The sequence below is a fragment of the Mya arenaria genome, chromosome 13, assembly GCF_026914265.1.
Source record: "Mya arenaria isolate MELC-2E11 chromosome 13, ASM2691426v1".
Classification (NCBI taxonomy): Eukaryota; Metazoa; Mollusca; class Bivalvia; order Myida; family Myidae; genus Mya; species Mya arenaria.
The window spans coordinates 17,072,354-17,087,669 of NC_069134.1; the positions used below are offsets into that span (position 1 = coordinate 17,072,354).

Consider the following 15,316-nt stretch of genomic DNA (forward strand, 5'->3'; position numbering starts at 1 on the left):
GATCCGAACATATCCGAAGATGTTGCGTTCATCGATTGATGAACGCAATTGCCGAAAGGCAGTTCATTTAAGGAATGGAAGTTGAGGTGTAAATATAACGTTATGTACGTAACGTCGTGAAGCGTGTATTGGGGATCTGATTTTAATGAGATTGCGGTTATAGCAACCTTGGTAAAAAGGATGTGACGTGAATGTCAAAAATCAATGAAACAAGATGGCTGACTGACTATGATATTGCAATAAGTTGCTATGAAACAGACAAAATTACGTGATATTCCTCCTGTTTTAAAAGTAAGAAGCTTATGAAATGAAGTCATATAAGTCTGTTACACAATATAGCTAAGTTGCTTGCATGTTCTAAATCGGAATATACGTTGGATTAGCAGGAAACAGTAAACGAAATGCCGGTTGGGGTAATTCTACAAAGTAAACTCGTGTCTATAATTGGGTTTAAAATTAAGTTACCCCATCGCGGACAACAACAAATTTGACATGACAACAGTGAGTACTTTGATAATAACACTTTCACTTAATATATATGTACAGTCAGTGTCACAAAACCGGGGCACATCAGTACCAAATACATCACATAGCTGCAACCAAACAGCCTGAGTCTAAAGCCACACATAACGGACTAGTCTAAAGTAACAGACTTGTTAAACGGGATTCTTCCAATCCCTAATGTCTAAACGGGAATGTGCAAAAAAACGGAGGTGTTTTAAAAATATTGAAATTGTTTTAAGTGAAGTATTTTATGGTTGAAATTGATCATAAAGAGTTATACTCATATTTCACCATGTAAGTGAAATGTTATTTTGCACTAAACAAGCATTTAATGCATTAAAACAAGTTGTTTACCTTTCCAATAAAACGAAAGTTGACTGACACAGACAACAATTAAGCGAAGGGGAACAACTCGATACAATCGTAATAGCTCGGCCTCCTCCGAGAAAGCTTCGAGATAGACCTCGTTCATTCGGAGCTCCTCGGCCATTATTTTCAAAAACAACCTCGGATGTATTTGGACGGTTTACATACTCAAAAAGTGGTACGTTTAAGTCCGCTGCAAATAGACCGCGTAGTAATCTGAATTAGTTGTTAAACTTGATGACTTAACTCTTGGGAATCTTAATCATGTTTGCAATAATACACTTCACTGGCAATCAATTTAAACTGAGAGCAATGAATACAACTCTTAAACACTACATTTAATTAATGATATTATTCAAAAATTTACGGACTACTTCAACTGATGTACCGGCATACTTCCGAGGATGTTTTCGATAAAATGGCCGAGGAGTTCCGAATGAGACCTCGTTATACAATCGTAACAACTCGGCCATGGCCGAAATGTTCCGAGCGATTTAAAACTGTGCCCTAAAGCCTTGCAGGTGCCCTTCGTGTATATATCGTTATGTTTTGACAGAATGAAATGAAGAAAAGCCGTCAAACTCATAATTATAAGTTGGATATTTATTTTTTTTGTGTACGGAACTAATATAAAATAACATTATCTTGTAATATTTCTTGTTTTTATGATATTTTATAGACGCTATATGCTTTAACCCGGAATCCTGATCGGAACAACTACCCACTTTTGATACTAAACAATTTGTACGTGAAGGATTTGCCATATGAAATATCTAAAAAAAATCGTCAACGTACAATTATTTGGACTAATAACGGACCACATTTTCAGCATTTGGGATTCCATCAAGCCAGTTTTCAGCGAAAGGAATTCACGTGTAGCTTGAATTAAATCACAAGCCGATTCAGGGCAAAGAAAAATATCTGCATTTCTAATTAAGCCTATTAAGTGTCGATCCCTCCCCCATTTAGTTTAACAAACATAAACCCTATTTAAAGACAAACAAACGCATGCGCATCTCTTTAATCCTTGCCAGTGCCATGCAACACAGTTTGGCAACCATAAAGTCTATTCAGAGCTCAACAAACCCATATGCCGCCCTTATTAAGTCTATAAAAGAGTGCCATATATAAACACTCGCAGAGCTCTGAATAAGCGAATTCAGTGTCAAATCGACCAAGTTTTGCAACCTCTCATTACCTTGTGATGAAGATTATAACAGTGATGGTCATGATGATGAAGGTGGTGGTGCTTCTGTTGATTAAGATTCCGAGATGGTTTGAATGTTGCTGGTTAATAGTACGTAATAAACTATTATTACTGAGAAGGGTAACCGTTTTGGAAAAGGAAATTCGAAGTTGAATGAGTCCCTTGTTATCATCGTTTTTTTTGTTTTTGTTTTTCAATACAAAATACAGTGTATGCACGGACAAAATAACCGAAATACGTGTGAAGATTAAACATATTTATAATTATTATGGCACTGCATTCCCCGATTTCTCAAATAAGCCTCATAATTGTGATATTAGATAAAATAACGAGTCATACTTACGTTTTATGATGATATCCGTTCCTTTGCTCTAGCTCGGAAGTGTCATTGACTCTTTTTTTATATACAGCTCCTAAAAGAGCTGGAAACACTGTTTCGCACCCGTGCAGTAAGACCCTATTTGTCTTTTATAATCTTTAGTTTCTGTTATGCCAAAGGTAACGCCATTCATGAAACCTTATGGTATGTAGTTAACATACGTTCGTACGGAAAAAATTGTAACATTATCTTGGTCAATTTTAGAATGTTTTCTTTATGAAACTTTGTTCATTGATAAGTTTTATTGAGCTGTATATATTATTTAGACATAACACAAAAAAGTAAATATATTTCGGACTTGTTTCTACCATGCTTCAACGGCGGCAGAACAAAATACTTAAAGTTTCAAGTTGTGTTGTTTAAAAACGCAACAAATAGGACAAAATTCTAATCTAATTATCACAAATAAAGTGCGCCTCTTACGAGTTCACAGTGCACTCGATAGAGTTTATATCACTGTAGTCTGTCTTTCCGGATCCAGACAGGGTCGGGAAGTTGAGCAGTTTCAGGACAATCTGCCTGGGCAGCGGAAGTTTCTCCACGGAGGCAGCTGGGACGTGTGCCAGTATGGTCCACTTGCACTGGTCAAACAGGCTTATCTGTACCGGAAGTTGCCACATCCGCACTCTGCCGTCACTCGTGGACACTGCCAGTTGTTCCCCCACCGTGTTGTACTCCACCCGCATCACACTCGGGAAACTGGCGAATTTATGTGTCAATTCTGGTAACGTGAATTTCATATCAATCTGGAAAACGAGTTCAGCATTTTCGCTATCAAGAATGAATATGTTAAAATCCCTACAAGCCACAGCTATCGCCAAACCCTGGGGATGGTAAGTCAAGCAGTCTATGCTGTCTTGCCCTAGAGTGGCTGATTTTCGAATAACTTCTTTCAGTCCAATGTTCACGAAGTACACACACCTATTTTTGCACCCTACAGCCGCCATATCGTGCAGATACCGCGGGTCGTAATCAAAACTTCCAGCCCAGCTGGGAAATGCGTCGTCTGGAAGTATATCTCTGGTTATGTTGACAACTAATTCCAATTGCTTGTTTAACACAAACATAAAATCTATGTTGGAGCATATAAGTATGTATTCACTGTCCGGGGACCATTTGCATTCGATATGTTCATTATAGGCCTGGCTACGGAAATCCTTGAGCAGCGCAGACAGTGTCACACCGGTGTCGTAGGCAGTTGAGCCTTTATCGAGCCGCGATAATACTAACTCGATATGTCTGGAGTGAGTTTGAATAATGGCTATGTATTTCCCGTTGGGCGAGAAGGCGCAGAATTTGTGATTGCACATTCTGAGGTCCTTGCACCTGGAGTAGACCGGTTCATGATCTGTGGTCTCAATCATGACAGACTCGGGCCCGATATAGGAGAAATAGTGTCCTGATGGGTGCATCTGGAGTTTGGGGAAGTTAGCCATGGATGTGTCTGTAAGATGTTCCCCACCTGCCAGCAAATAAAAGCACAGTTGCTGTTTAATTAATTCGATTGTGAATTTTGTATTTGAGGGGCAAAGAGAACGTGACCATCCACGTTCTCAACCTAGTCATCCGTTCTGATTGAGTAATAATATACAGTTTAGTAAAACAACAAACATTTAACATTATATAAATGCGCAAAGCTCAACTTTTGCCAATATCGCTGCATCTTCCGGGTAATGCGACTAAATAACAGTTGAAAAACTGCCATAAAGCAGATATGCTTTAACAATAATAGGTTTACAGTATTACATAAAGATATAATTGGCGATGCATAGCATGAATTGACGAGTAGAACGAGCAATAATATAATGATAATGTTAGTGTGTTAAAACATTTGCAACAATTCAACAACTATGGGCCTTTTCTGTGTACCTATTATATCGCCACTCATGTCCAGTTTGATCACTCGACCCGCCCTTGCATGGAGGATACTGATCCAGGCATGTGTGGTTCGGGGATTGAACGCTCCCCCGGCAATGAACAGCGAACAGTCATCGTTCGGTACAAACTGGCCATCACACCACCAATACACAGACTCTGGGCTCGTTTTTCGGTTCCGCCCTGCAATATTACAATTCTGCGTTACTTATAATGGGTTTCAAAAATAACTTTGTGCATACTGATAACGCGTTTGGTTAAATTTTAACTCCAAACCCCGTCTGTTATCGACCTAAAAAATTATTTGACAATGACATATATATACCTATTGGTTCAAACGCGAGGTTATCTTAGTACAGATAGAAAACGGTGGTTTCTTTTTTGTTCGTTAAATGAAATAATTGAACTATCGGCACTATTATATTCATACTACATGTTTTCATACAGAAAATTATGGACGGGAAACGAATAATCTTACAGCAGTCCATTGGGTAAGCCATCGTTTCGAAGATGAGCGTCCCCGATGACTTTCTGTGGGTGGCAGGGAGCGGCCGGAAGCGCGTCTTGGGCACGCACCTGGTGACGTCACCCTCCGTTACGTGGGAATATTGAAGACCTAGTGTCAACCCCATCTCTTTCTATCATTGGCATATGTCTGTCAACGCTTCGTCATTTTGGTGTTACCTGGATATCAAATTGTGCACATTGGTTTAAAATTATGAAATTTTGATTGATAATAGGGATAAAAAAATCTCAGGGCCCCACTAAGACCTTCATATTTCATCCAAGATGGAAGCCAAAATCCAAGATGGCCGCCATCACAATTTATATTACAAATGTATAAAGAGGAACTTTCATAAATAAATAAAATTGTTATAATTATGAACTTGGTAAATACCTTATTTAAGTTGAATTTACTTTTTATTACAATCTTACAAAGAAATCCTATAAATTTAAAAAAAAATACCAAAGCGGTCGCGAAAGTGTTGTCTCCAAGGGCTTGAAATACTAAACTGGGTCTAGTAAAAGTAAATGGTTACGTTTTTATGACGAGATTAACCCTCCGGAGCTAATTTACTTTAGGTGCAAATATATGCATATATTATACCTTACATAAATGTGTACATATAAAGTCGATAGGTCCGTTTATCAGTGTATTCAAATCTGGAAATGAAGTAATTTACTCCTGTGGGTATTTCTTGTCATATAAACGGCTTAAGCAATAATGAATTTGTCCCAGGGGATATTTTGAATTTGATAAGGTTTTACAGTAGAAAATTAACAAATAAAACAAAATAAGGGAAGGTATTATTTTATAAAATACAAGAAGGATTGACATGTTTGGAATACAATATGTATGTCTGATTTAACTATGTTGTTTTCAAGTTTAGCTAGTTGGTCTTTGAGACTCGAACACCATCAAAAGTGTAAGCCATACTTTCAAATCGCGGCATTTAATTAAAAGCTATGGCACTCCTATGTCAGCCTTTACTTTGGAACAACACATTCTTATTCTTTTAAGAATTAGACAAACGTGGATGCATGCAGTTAATGTATTTTTATTAGATAATGACATTTCTTCATTTATGAATGACACATATTTCTTCATTATTCAACAGTGACATCAAACCGCCGTAATATTAGCTTCATCAATATGTCTAATGTTTTTTTTTTATACAAACTTGTTATTACAAATATTTTATGTTCGCAATTACCTTAAACACGCGTCCCAAAATACCCCAGGTGCAACTTTGCAAACGTGGCTATTTTAAATGTAGTTCAATATACAGTATTTTCATGTGATCTCGTCCAGCCGGAAAAATAACTTTTTCAATTTCATCCAGTGTTTTTCTAACCTAATGTGTAACTACTTCCGTACAAAACAATTCTTAAATAATTTTCATTCGTTAAACTCAGTTTTAAGAAGGCAAAACGTGCTTTTATAAATACACTGGATGCGTGAAACCCCATTAGCATGGTGGCCACATTGGATTTGGTGGCCATTTTTTATATGACCTAAACCTAATCCTTACTCTGACCATAACACCTGTAGTTTAATAATTCCATAAAAAGTAAGCTGATATTCAGGAATGTTTAATTTACAATTATGTCATTCTGTATTAGGTACAAATAACTTTTCATTAGGATCAAATTTAAGAAAGTTATACAAGCACTCTCAAATTTTGTGTTATGTTTGTACCTTGACCTTGAACTGTCATCGACCTTGACCTAAAGCCCGGTAGTCAACCGAGTATGTTAATCAAACGTACTTAGGCATCATGAGTAGAATACATTAAAATAACATCCTGGATCTGCCGGACGTGCATATAGGCACGCAGTAGTCCTATCTGCTGTTGCACATCAATCATGATGAAATGCATGTTTATTTGCATATATCATTCGCCGATGGACGCGGTAGAAGCGCACTGGGGAGGCAGTGATCGCGTTTAGCTGATAATGCACATAATGCTGCATTATGTGCATTATCAGCTAAACCATCAGCGTCAGGTATTTGAGAAATGTGATAAGGAATTTCTCTCAGGTGAACACGATGACTGGCCAGGATATGACAAGTGTGTTAAACAAGTTTAAAGATGCACTCTTACTCCCAAATAAGATTTACATGTACCACAATTGTTTTAATACGCTAAAAAGAATGAATAAATGTCGAAAACAATGGTTCCTATGAAGTATGCCGAGTTAAATTTGAAAGAGAGGTGCAGAAAACACGGTATTTCTATCTTATGAGACGATTGGAGATCACTGTAAATCTTAAAGCACTCACCAAGCAATATTTTTTTTTGCATTTTCAGCTATGAAATACACGGTAACACTCGTGTTATCAATAATAAACGCATTATTCAGTAAGTAGTTAAAGGCTTATTACTCAAAAGTTATCTATGTTGTACATGTATGTTTTGAGTTTGAATAAGAGTGTAACGTTAAACTGCGTACCTGGTACTGTTTTGAACACTTTAGTCTCCATAATATCGCGTTGTAATACCTCTTTGTTGTCAATATTTAAACGTTTAGATATTGATTCTTAGTTTAGTTATCTATAAAACAGTCCGTGTATTTAAGCTGCCTAGATTATGCCGATAACCCAGTTTGGGTATATACATGTGCGAAAATGAAACATTTTACAATATACATGTACTTGGTTAAGTTAAGAAATGTCTGCTTGATATTCGTCTAATTCTTCATATCAGATTTTTAAAGCTTTAATTACAAAGAATATATTAATTATCAAATGTATATGGAGCATTTATTTTGGTATAGAGTTTGCACAGCTTTATTTCGTTTCTGACATTTATCTTTTTTAATTGATATATGAAGACGGATAATGACCTTGCAGTGAAAGGAAATTTACTTCTGACTAACTGTTAGTGAACACCTTAAAACCAGTGTCTGCCTTCATTTCAATATTTGTATTCCAAACCCATTTGTTTAGACTACCTGGTACAAGATGAAAGTAATAAACGGACAGCAGAACAACTACGTTAAACCGAAACCATGAAATATGATACACATAAAGCATAATTATACATGTAACTATAAACACTATGAGTGTTACCTTAAACTCCATCTATTGTCAGAACTATAGGTCCGAACTTGTGATCACATGATAACTGAAATATATCTCCTTTTCATAAAAGTACAACTGACTGATTAAACAGCACACGTGTGTATACATCGAGTTTCCCATATTTATATAAATTGTGTGTTCACGTAACCATTCAAAACAGCCACTTCAGTTGAACACATTTTATCCAACAGATGAGTGTAGCAGTGGTACGACTGATTGCCGAAACGGAACACACAGAGTGGAGGTATATTTTCACTGCGACATGTAAAGGCAGTATAAGATCATCATCATCGTCGACATCGTTACCACCACCATCATTCTCATCGTCACCGTACCTATACTACCATCACCAAGATCATCGTCGTCGTCGTTACCACCACCATCGTCAACATCGTCGTTCTCCTCATCTTCGTGTCTACTACCATCACCAAGATCATCCTCATCATCATCGTCGTTACCACCACCATCACCAACATCATTTTCATCGTCGTCGTACCTACTACCATCACCAACACCATCCTCATCGTCTTCGTCGTTACCACCACCATCGTCAACGTCATCTTCCGTGTCGTCGTCGTACCTACTACCCATGACCACCAAGATCATCCTCATCGTCGTCATCGTTACCACCACCATCGCCAACGTCATCCTCCGTGTCGTCGTCGTACCTACTACCATCACCAAGATCATCCTCATTATCCTCATCTTCATCATCCTCATTATCATCATCATCTTTATCATCACATTTTATTCTCCATAGATGACTATTTCACGTTGAATTTGTGTTCATAACCTTTCTTGTTGCATTAGGGGCCATATGCATGTACGTTTCTTAGAGGAACCACGAACATGATCGTAACAGTTCTACTTTTTACATGATAACGCTTTACATCGACAAAGTGGGTATGAATAAACGCCGTTCACGGACAGCACCGGACCGATACGCAAATACAGACCCTAGGACATCATTTTGATTTTAGTCAATAAAATTTAAGGGGCGGCGGAAAAGAAGAGGGGGTTGGCGGGGATGAAAATATAGCAATTTATTTAAGTTGCCTAAGCATTAAAATATTAACTTAGGAACACACTTTAGAAAGTTGTAAAAATGTTGGGAAGGACAACATGGTTCGTACTATGTCATGTACATAAATATAAAAATCCTTTTTTAATCCATGTATGTGTATGTGCGGACAAATTTGAAGGCCTTCGAGACAGTATTTAGCCAAATCGTGAAAAGGACTTTTGAGCGAGAAAAATACCAAAATGTTAAATGTGAAATTTAAAAGATTATTTCGTTGCAACCATTATACACGGCGGGTAATCATTGGAGCCATAACATTTTATGTATTGCTCAACGTCAAGGTACTAAGTGACAGGCCGGGTCGAACTCGTATGGATGAAGGGAAAACGTAACACAAGCTATGAATGAAAATAGGGCATTTATTAATGCCATAAAAGTGTTTTTACGAAATATCGTAAAATAAAACATAAATGTCAATAGCATGTGTATAATAACATCTCCCGAAATACATATCTGGGTGGAAAGCCATTTTGTTATGTGTTGAAAATGCTCCAACGCGTCTTCCGCTATAGTGCCAATGAGTGGAATATGGATGTAAACAGTGAGTATGTTTTCTTTATTTTTCATTTTTAGAGGTTTATACGAGTAAATTTAAAAAAAAATGGAGAATGTAGTTCCACATAGGAATGGCCATGAGTTGTTCTAAGCGTAAAAGTTCTGAATAAAATTTAATATCTGATCGTCTAGAACTTGCATAACTTGCTAGACGTTAGTGTTGACAACGTAAAAATCTTGATTTTCGTGAGAATTGTTCTCGTACCTTAGGTTTAAGCATTTTCTTTACATGTGTGTTTATTGACAAAAGGTTGCCGCGTTACAAATTTTAGAACTTTATTTGTTATACTTGCTGCACTACGCTCGATTTTCTGAATGTTGTGGTGCCAATGAATAGGTTGTGGTGCTCATGAATAGTAATTTAGTAGGAAACGAATTGTGAAAAAACTGTAGCAATTTCATAACATGAAAATGTACACCTCAACTTCCATTCCTTAAATGAATTGCCTTTCGTCAGTTGCGTTCATCAATCGATGAACGCAACATCTTCGGATATGTTCGGATCGTAATTCATTGCATAACAATATACATGAAAGCTTTTGATCTTGTTATTGGTTGTATTGTCACGGACCTATAAAATGTTTCCGGTTATAGTCGGGTCGTTCAATTTACAGAATGGGTAAGAACGGATTACTTAAAGGTTTTCTTAAATGAAATGAAGAAATTTTTTAACAATTCTTGAATGAAATAATGAACTATAAGTGTAAATATAAGGAATGAATTGCGGGGTTGATGTCATTATCGGGGATATGAACGCAATTGGGTTGGTCAAAGTACGTGTGCAGTCCTTCGGACTCCACACACATTGACCAACCCAATTGCGTTCATACCCCGATAATGACATCAACCCCGCAATTCATTCCTTAAATGGCGTCAGCAGTGTACATATAGTGTTATCCTAGTGTAGCGATACCATAGTTCAACTCCAAAGCTGGGTTGTTAACGTCATAGTGCGTTCCAACACAGCTTCATAAAACAAACGCAAGTATGAGTTCGAATGTTTTATTTTGCGGATTTATGTTAAGAAGTTTACAATAATATCAAATAATAATGTACATTTTCACTGGATCGTCATGATCAGTTGGACTAATGCTTTATAATAACGTCCCACAAACAGGTACACCTGTACTGACAAAAACAGTCCCCACAAATCAATATATCAGAGTTATTGTTAAAAATCACCAACACTGTCGAATCAAAACAGAACAACTGTTTAATTCATCTTTAAAACTTTATATTGAAGTACATTTGAATGCACTTTACTTTTTTTTCGGAGTTTCTTCTATTGTATGTATATCCAATATCATATAAAGAAAGAACAATGCTAGTACAATCAAGAAGACCATAACAGTACAATGATAAATATCTACATGTAATAAATCCTCAAACATGTATTACCCAATCATGAAAACTTTTTTACTATGTATCACCTTGGTTTGAAAAACAAGAGTTTTAATAAGTAATAGTATTTATAAAACTGTGGGAGTGAATATATACACTAAAATGCCTACGACACATACATAAAAACATGAACAATTACAAAATCAAGTATAAAAATAAATAGCAGAAAGTACAACCATAGCCATCATGCTAACAGAACTAGTACAGACGACAGCTATCGAATGCCAACAGTTCACAGGAAGTCCCTGCAATTAAACATGTATTGACATACCCGGTAGTTTGTAATGATTCAATGCGTGAAAACAACATATGACATCAATGATTTCCATACATGTACATTATTCAAGCTTTCTCAGTCCTGACTCAAGAATTTCTTCAACTAAGTAAACTTTATAACTAAGTGAAATCAAATACATCATGTTTCAAATTTATTGGTAAATTATTTTATGAAACAGTGTTTACAACAATTTTCATCCACAAGAAAATGTGTTGTTTTAAAGGTGTGTTGATTCTCCAAATTAATCGATAAAAAGAAATCTTTGCACGGAAAATGTCCGTATACATTCAATGTAATTATTTTTTGTTCAGTACTACACACAGTTTTTGTTAAGATCCAAACTCGGACGTTTCTTCTGTGATTGGTTTAAACTCATAGTTTCCTCGGCCATCCAACATCAGGTAATACTGAAAAAACAAAATAGAGAAAAGTTTTACCAACAAAACCTACATCAGAAAGAGGTTGATTTGATGAACCATTCTAGACCACATCATTGTCAGACAGCACAAAGGAGGAACAACAATATTTCAGACATATTAGTCCTTGAAATTGTGGAACATACCACTAACCAGAAATAAACATGAACATGCACTTGCAGATATAAATGTAATAATAATGGTAAACCTTTTTCTTTAAATCTTTGAATTCTGTATTAAAGCAATATTAAAATACAAACAAACTTTATATAAAATTAAATCCAAAAATTAAGAACAAATATTTTCATAAAAGTCTGAAAACATTTGAATTATATACATGAAACAATTTTTTCTGAGAAAAACATAGAATTCATACCTTATGGTGTTTCCATAGCGACTTCCTGTGGGAGACGGTGAAGAGGGTGATGCCGAGTTCCTTACTGTGCTGGTAGATATAACCCTCCACATCCATACTCACCGCGCTCGTACACTCATCCAGAATTGCAAACTGGGGCTTGTGGTAAAACAGTCTCGCCATCTGCAACAATTTAACAAAGTTGAATTCTAAAAGCTGAATACAGCAACTGAAGACTGGCATTCATACTTCATTATTTCTATTGAACAATCGCTGATCATTACTTAAATTAATAAAAATATTGTCTTCTTATAAATATAAGCTGACTCAAAATGCATATAATATGGAGAATAAGTAGTGTGAAAACCACTCCTAATGTTTAAATACACCAAACATTTGGCCATATGCCTGGACTTCTACAAAATCTCCTACAGAGCCTTTGAATAACATTAAAAATTACAAGTATGTTCATATGACTTCAATCTAATTTGAATCTGGTAGAATCAGCATACCGCAATTCTCTGTTTCTCGCCTCCACTGAGGACGTCCATCCAGTCCTGCACAGACTCCCAGCCCTTCTCACGCTCTAGAATGTATGCCAGCTGCACCTTGCGGAGGATCTCCTCCAGATCCGCATCCTTCGTGCCACGTCGTGCCTGGTCATCCGGGCTGTCCGGGTATATAACCTGGTCCCGTAGGGTGCCCACCGTCATATATGGGCGCTGGACAGAGAAGTTATATGTGTAATTGGTGTTTTAATTTTAGTTCTGGTTATTGAGATTAATTTGATTGATTCAGAGAGGTAACTGATTTAAACATCCATTAATGTTAAAACATTGATAAAAATGTAAGAGGCCTGGGGAAAACACATTTCAATGGAATTGGATTCAATATAATGTTGGATTGTTTTGTTCAACAAACCTGTTTATTATTAGGGGCAGACATAGTTCTATTCTAAATTCATGTCAACTATGGTCCATGGATGTTAATATGAAATCTTTTTGTCAGAAAGTACTCAAAAGCCAGGTAACATTTCCAAACATTTAGGCTCTTTATATTCAACACTTCATATGCTCATTTAATTTCCTTTGATTATTAAGTGTTCATATACCTGGGGTACATAGAATAGGTTTCCTTTCTCAGGCTTCGTAAGAGTTCCACCAAACAGGGGCCATAACTGTAAAACACATCACACATGTACGAGGTACATTAAAAAATATGAAACTTTTATCTTAAGTCAATAATACAACGTAAGTTGAAGAATTAACATTTATTCAATGATTTTTCAGAAAGTGCTAAGGAACTTTTTACAAGCCGTTCATAGTTCTTAAAGTGAAAGGAGCAACAAGCCGATCAAGGCGTGTCATATCATTGGCAGACTTTCATGTAGGCACTGTAGGCCTGCCCATACATGGCACTTTTCAAAAATGGGTTACTTTAAGTTGTCTTATTTGACTGTGGGTGGTGAAGGCAGTAGCTTTTGTTGTTGTTGTTAAATCAGACTAGCATGAAAAGGTACAATGATTTTACCATTAATTTTGTAATCAATAATATTTTAAGGCGCAGTTATCATACCTCTCCAAGTATTCTGAACAGTGAGCTCTTTCCTGAGCCATTTGGTCCACACACCAGCACATTCACACCAGACTTCACCTGAAACGTTAAAGCTAAAAATAAGTTTAAAACTATAAATACATTATTTCCGTCTTTATACAGTTTTTTGATACTTGAATTATTACAATTATTACAATTACATGTTTCCTTAATTCCCAAACCATTTTATTGTTATATTAATTTCTTCTCCATTTTTCTTTACTTGCTTCTGATCATTTTTGTTCTATATTTCAGATAAGGCTATAGCATTTTTTTCTTTTACCATACACAATTTTGCCATGACAACTGTTACTCTAACATTTTACCTCAGGGAGAGGAATTTACATAAATTTGCTTAACTTGTTTTCCTATCCCTTATGCATTATAATACTTGTTGTTCATATGTGAATTTACTGAAATAAATGTGCTTAAGCTTAAGCAAAAAAACATTATTTCAAGTCTGTTGGCATTGCTCAAGTTTACATTCAGTCTAAAATGTAAAGTACATTTGTATTTATCTTTCTTTAAAGACTTATGGTACTGGTAACCATAATGCGTTTATTGTTGTACTTGAAGTTAGGTAACTTATATAACTATACACAAGAAAACACAGTCAAAACCTTTTAATATGGGAATTAAATAAATGGATAAAGAAAGTGGTCAAAACAAACCTCAAAATTAAGCTCCTTGACAAGAACGTCTCCATTTGGGGTCACCAAAGGCACTTTGTCAAACCTGTTAAATAGTTAGAGACATACAACAACTAGAACCATAATATATCGCTTGAAATTCCCAAGTAATTGATTTTGAATTCTTTTTCCCTTTTTTTGCAGAATTCCACAATGTTTACTGTACAATGTGTACCAACGAAGTTTGCATGATACAAAATACTAAAAACTCTTTCATCTGATTTCTTATATTGACAAGAAACACATATTTATAAATCTTATGGTAATTGTTATTTGTATTACTTGTCCGATTAATTCTAAACAGTTTATTCCTGAATGCCATACTTTTTTTAAACTGTATTCCATTTTCAAGGAATGTACATGTATGTGTACTATTGTTCACATGTGAGTTTGATATTATCATGAGACATGTATGCCTTACCTGATAAGGTGATCCTGGAAGACCAGCTTCCCACTTCCCGGCTTGAAGTCCACATGGGGACGCTCTGAATCTGAAAATAGCAATAGTAATGTTAAACATATGAACCAAGTTTAATCTATAGAGAAAAAGATGAATGCATACAAATAACTCGTAATGTAAATCATCTTGTAAATTATCTATGAAAATGCTTTGTAAGATATAAGTATATCAGTTTTCTATAGACACTTTAGTTTCTGTGGTATGATTTAAATTGTATTCTTATACATATAGGCAGTCACAAACAACTTACACAATATAATTTCCTTCTAGGCAGAAAAAGTATGTCCATGTCTGTTGGAAATAACAACTTTTGTAAAGGAAGTACCTACATGTAATAGGCAAAAATAATGAATGTAGCTAAAACTTAAGACACAATGCATGCAGCAAAACTCAATCAAGACCATCAAGACTTTCCCTACCTTCATGATTCCTGTTGGTGACCATTGTCCGCTCATACTTCCCATTGTTGAGATCATCCAATACTTGCATCAGCTCCGTGATTCTTGCTGTGAAACTGGAAATATAACAGGTTTAATATAGATTCAGATTCAGCTCAATAATCTATGCTTATT

The 15,316-nt window shown here is 35.8% G+C and overlaps 2 protein-coding genes across 3 annotated transcripts in view; both read right to left on the reverse strand.

Moving 5' to 3' along the window:
- Window positions 1-2,502: 2,502 nt before the first annotated feature.
- LOC128214281 (uncharacterized) lies at window positions 2,503-8,132 on the reverse strand. Its single transcript, XM_052920670.1, has 4 exons — window positions 7,906-8,132; window positions 4,810-5,015; window positions 4,326-4,514; window positions 2,503-3,918 (listed from the first exon to the last, which is right to left on the reverse strand). Exons 2-4 carry the CDS (start codon window positions 4,961-4,963, stop codon window positions 2,876-2,878), a joined length of 1,386 nt encoding a protein of 461 aa, XP_052776630.1. The 5' UTR covers window positions 4,964-5,015; window positions 7,906-8,132; the 3' UTR covers window positions 2,503-2,875.
- Window positions 8,133-10,541: 2,409 nt separating this feature from the next.
- LOC128214204 (ATP-binding cassette sub-family D member 3-like) overlaps window positions 10,542-15,316 on the reverse strand; it is a 55,632-nt gene continuing 50,857 nt past the window's right edge. For both annotated transcript variants that reach the window (XM_052920547.1, XM_052920548.1), the window contains 8 exons: window positions 15,164-15,258; window positions 14,706-14,775; window positions 14,267-14,330; window positions 13,578-13,655; window positions 13,114-13,179; window positions 12,515-12,724; window positions 12,024-12,185; window positions 10,542-11,638 (listed from right to left, as the gene is read on the reverse strand). In XM_052920547.1, the coding sequence (XP_052776507.1) occupies window positions 11,561-11,638; window positions 12,024-12,185; window positions 12,515-12,724; window positions 13,114-13,179; window positions 13,578-13,655; window positions 14,267-14,330; window positions 14,706-14,775; window positions 15,164-15,258 (823 nt within the window). In that variant the 3' untranslated portion in view covers window positions 10,542-11,560. The remainder of the gene's footprint in view (window positions 11,639-12,023; window positions 12,186-12,514; window positions 12,725-13,113; window positions 13,180-13,577; window positions 13,656-14,266; window positions 14,331-14,705; window positions 14,776-15,163; window positions 15,259-15,316) is intronic.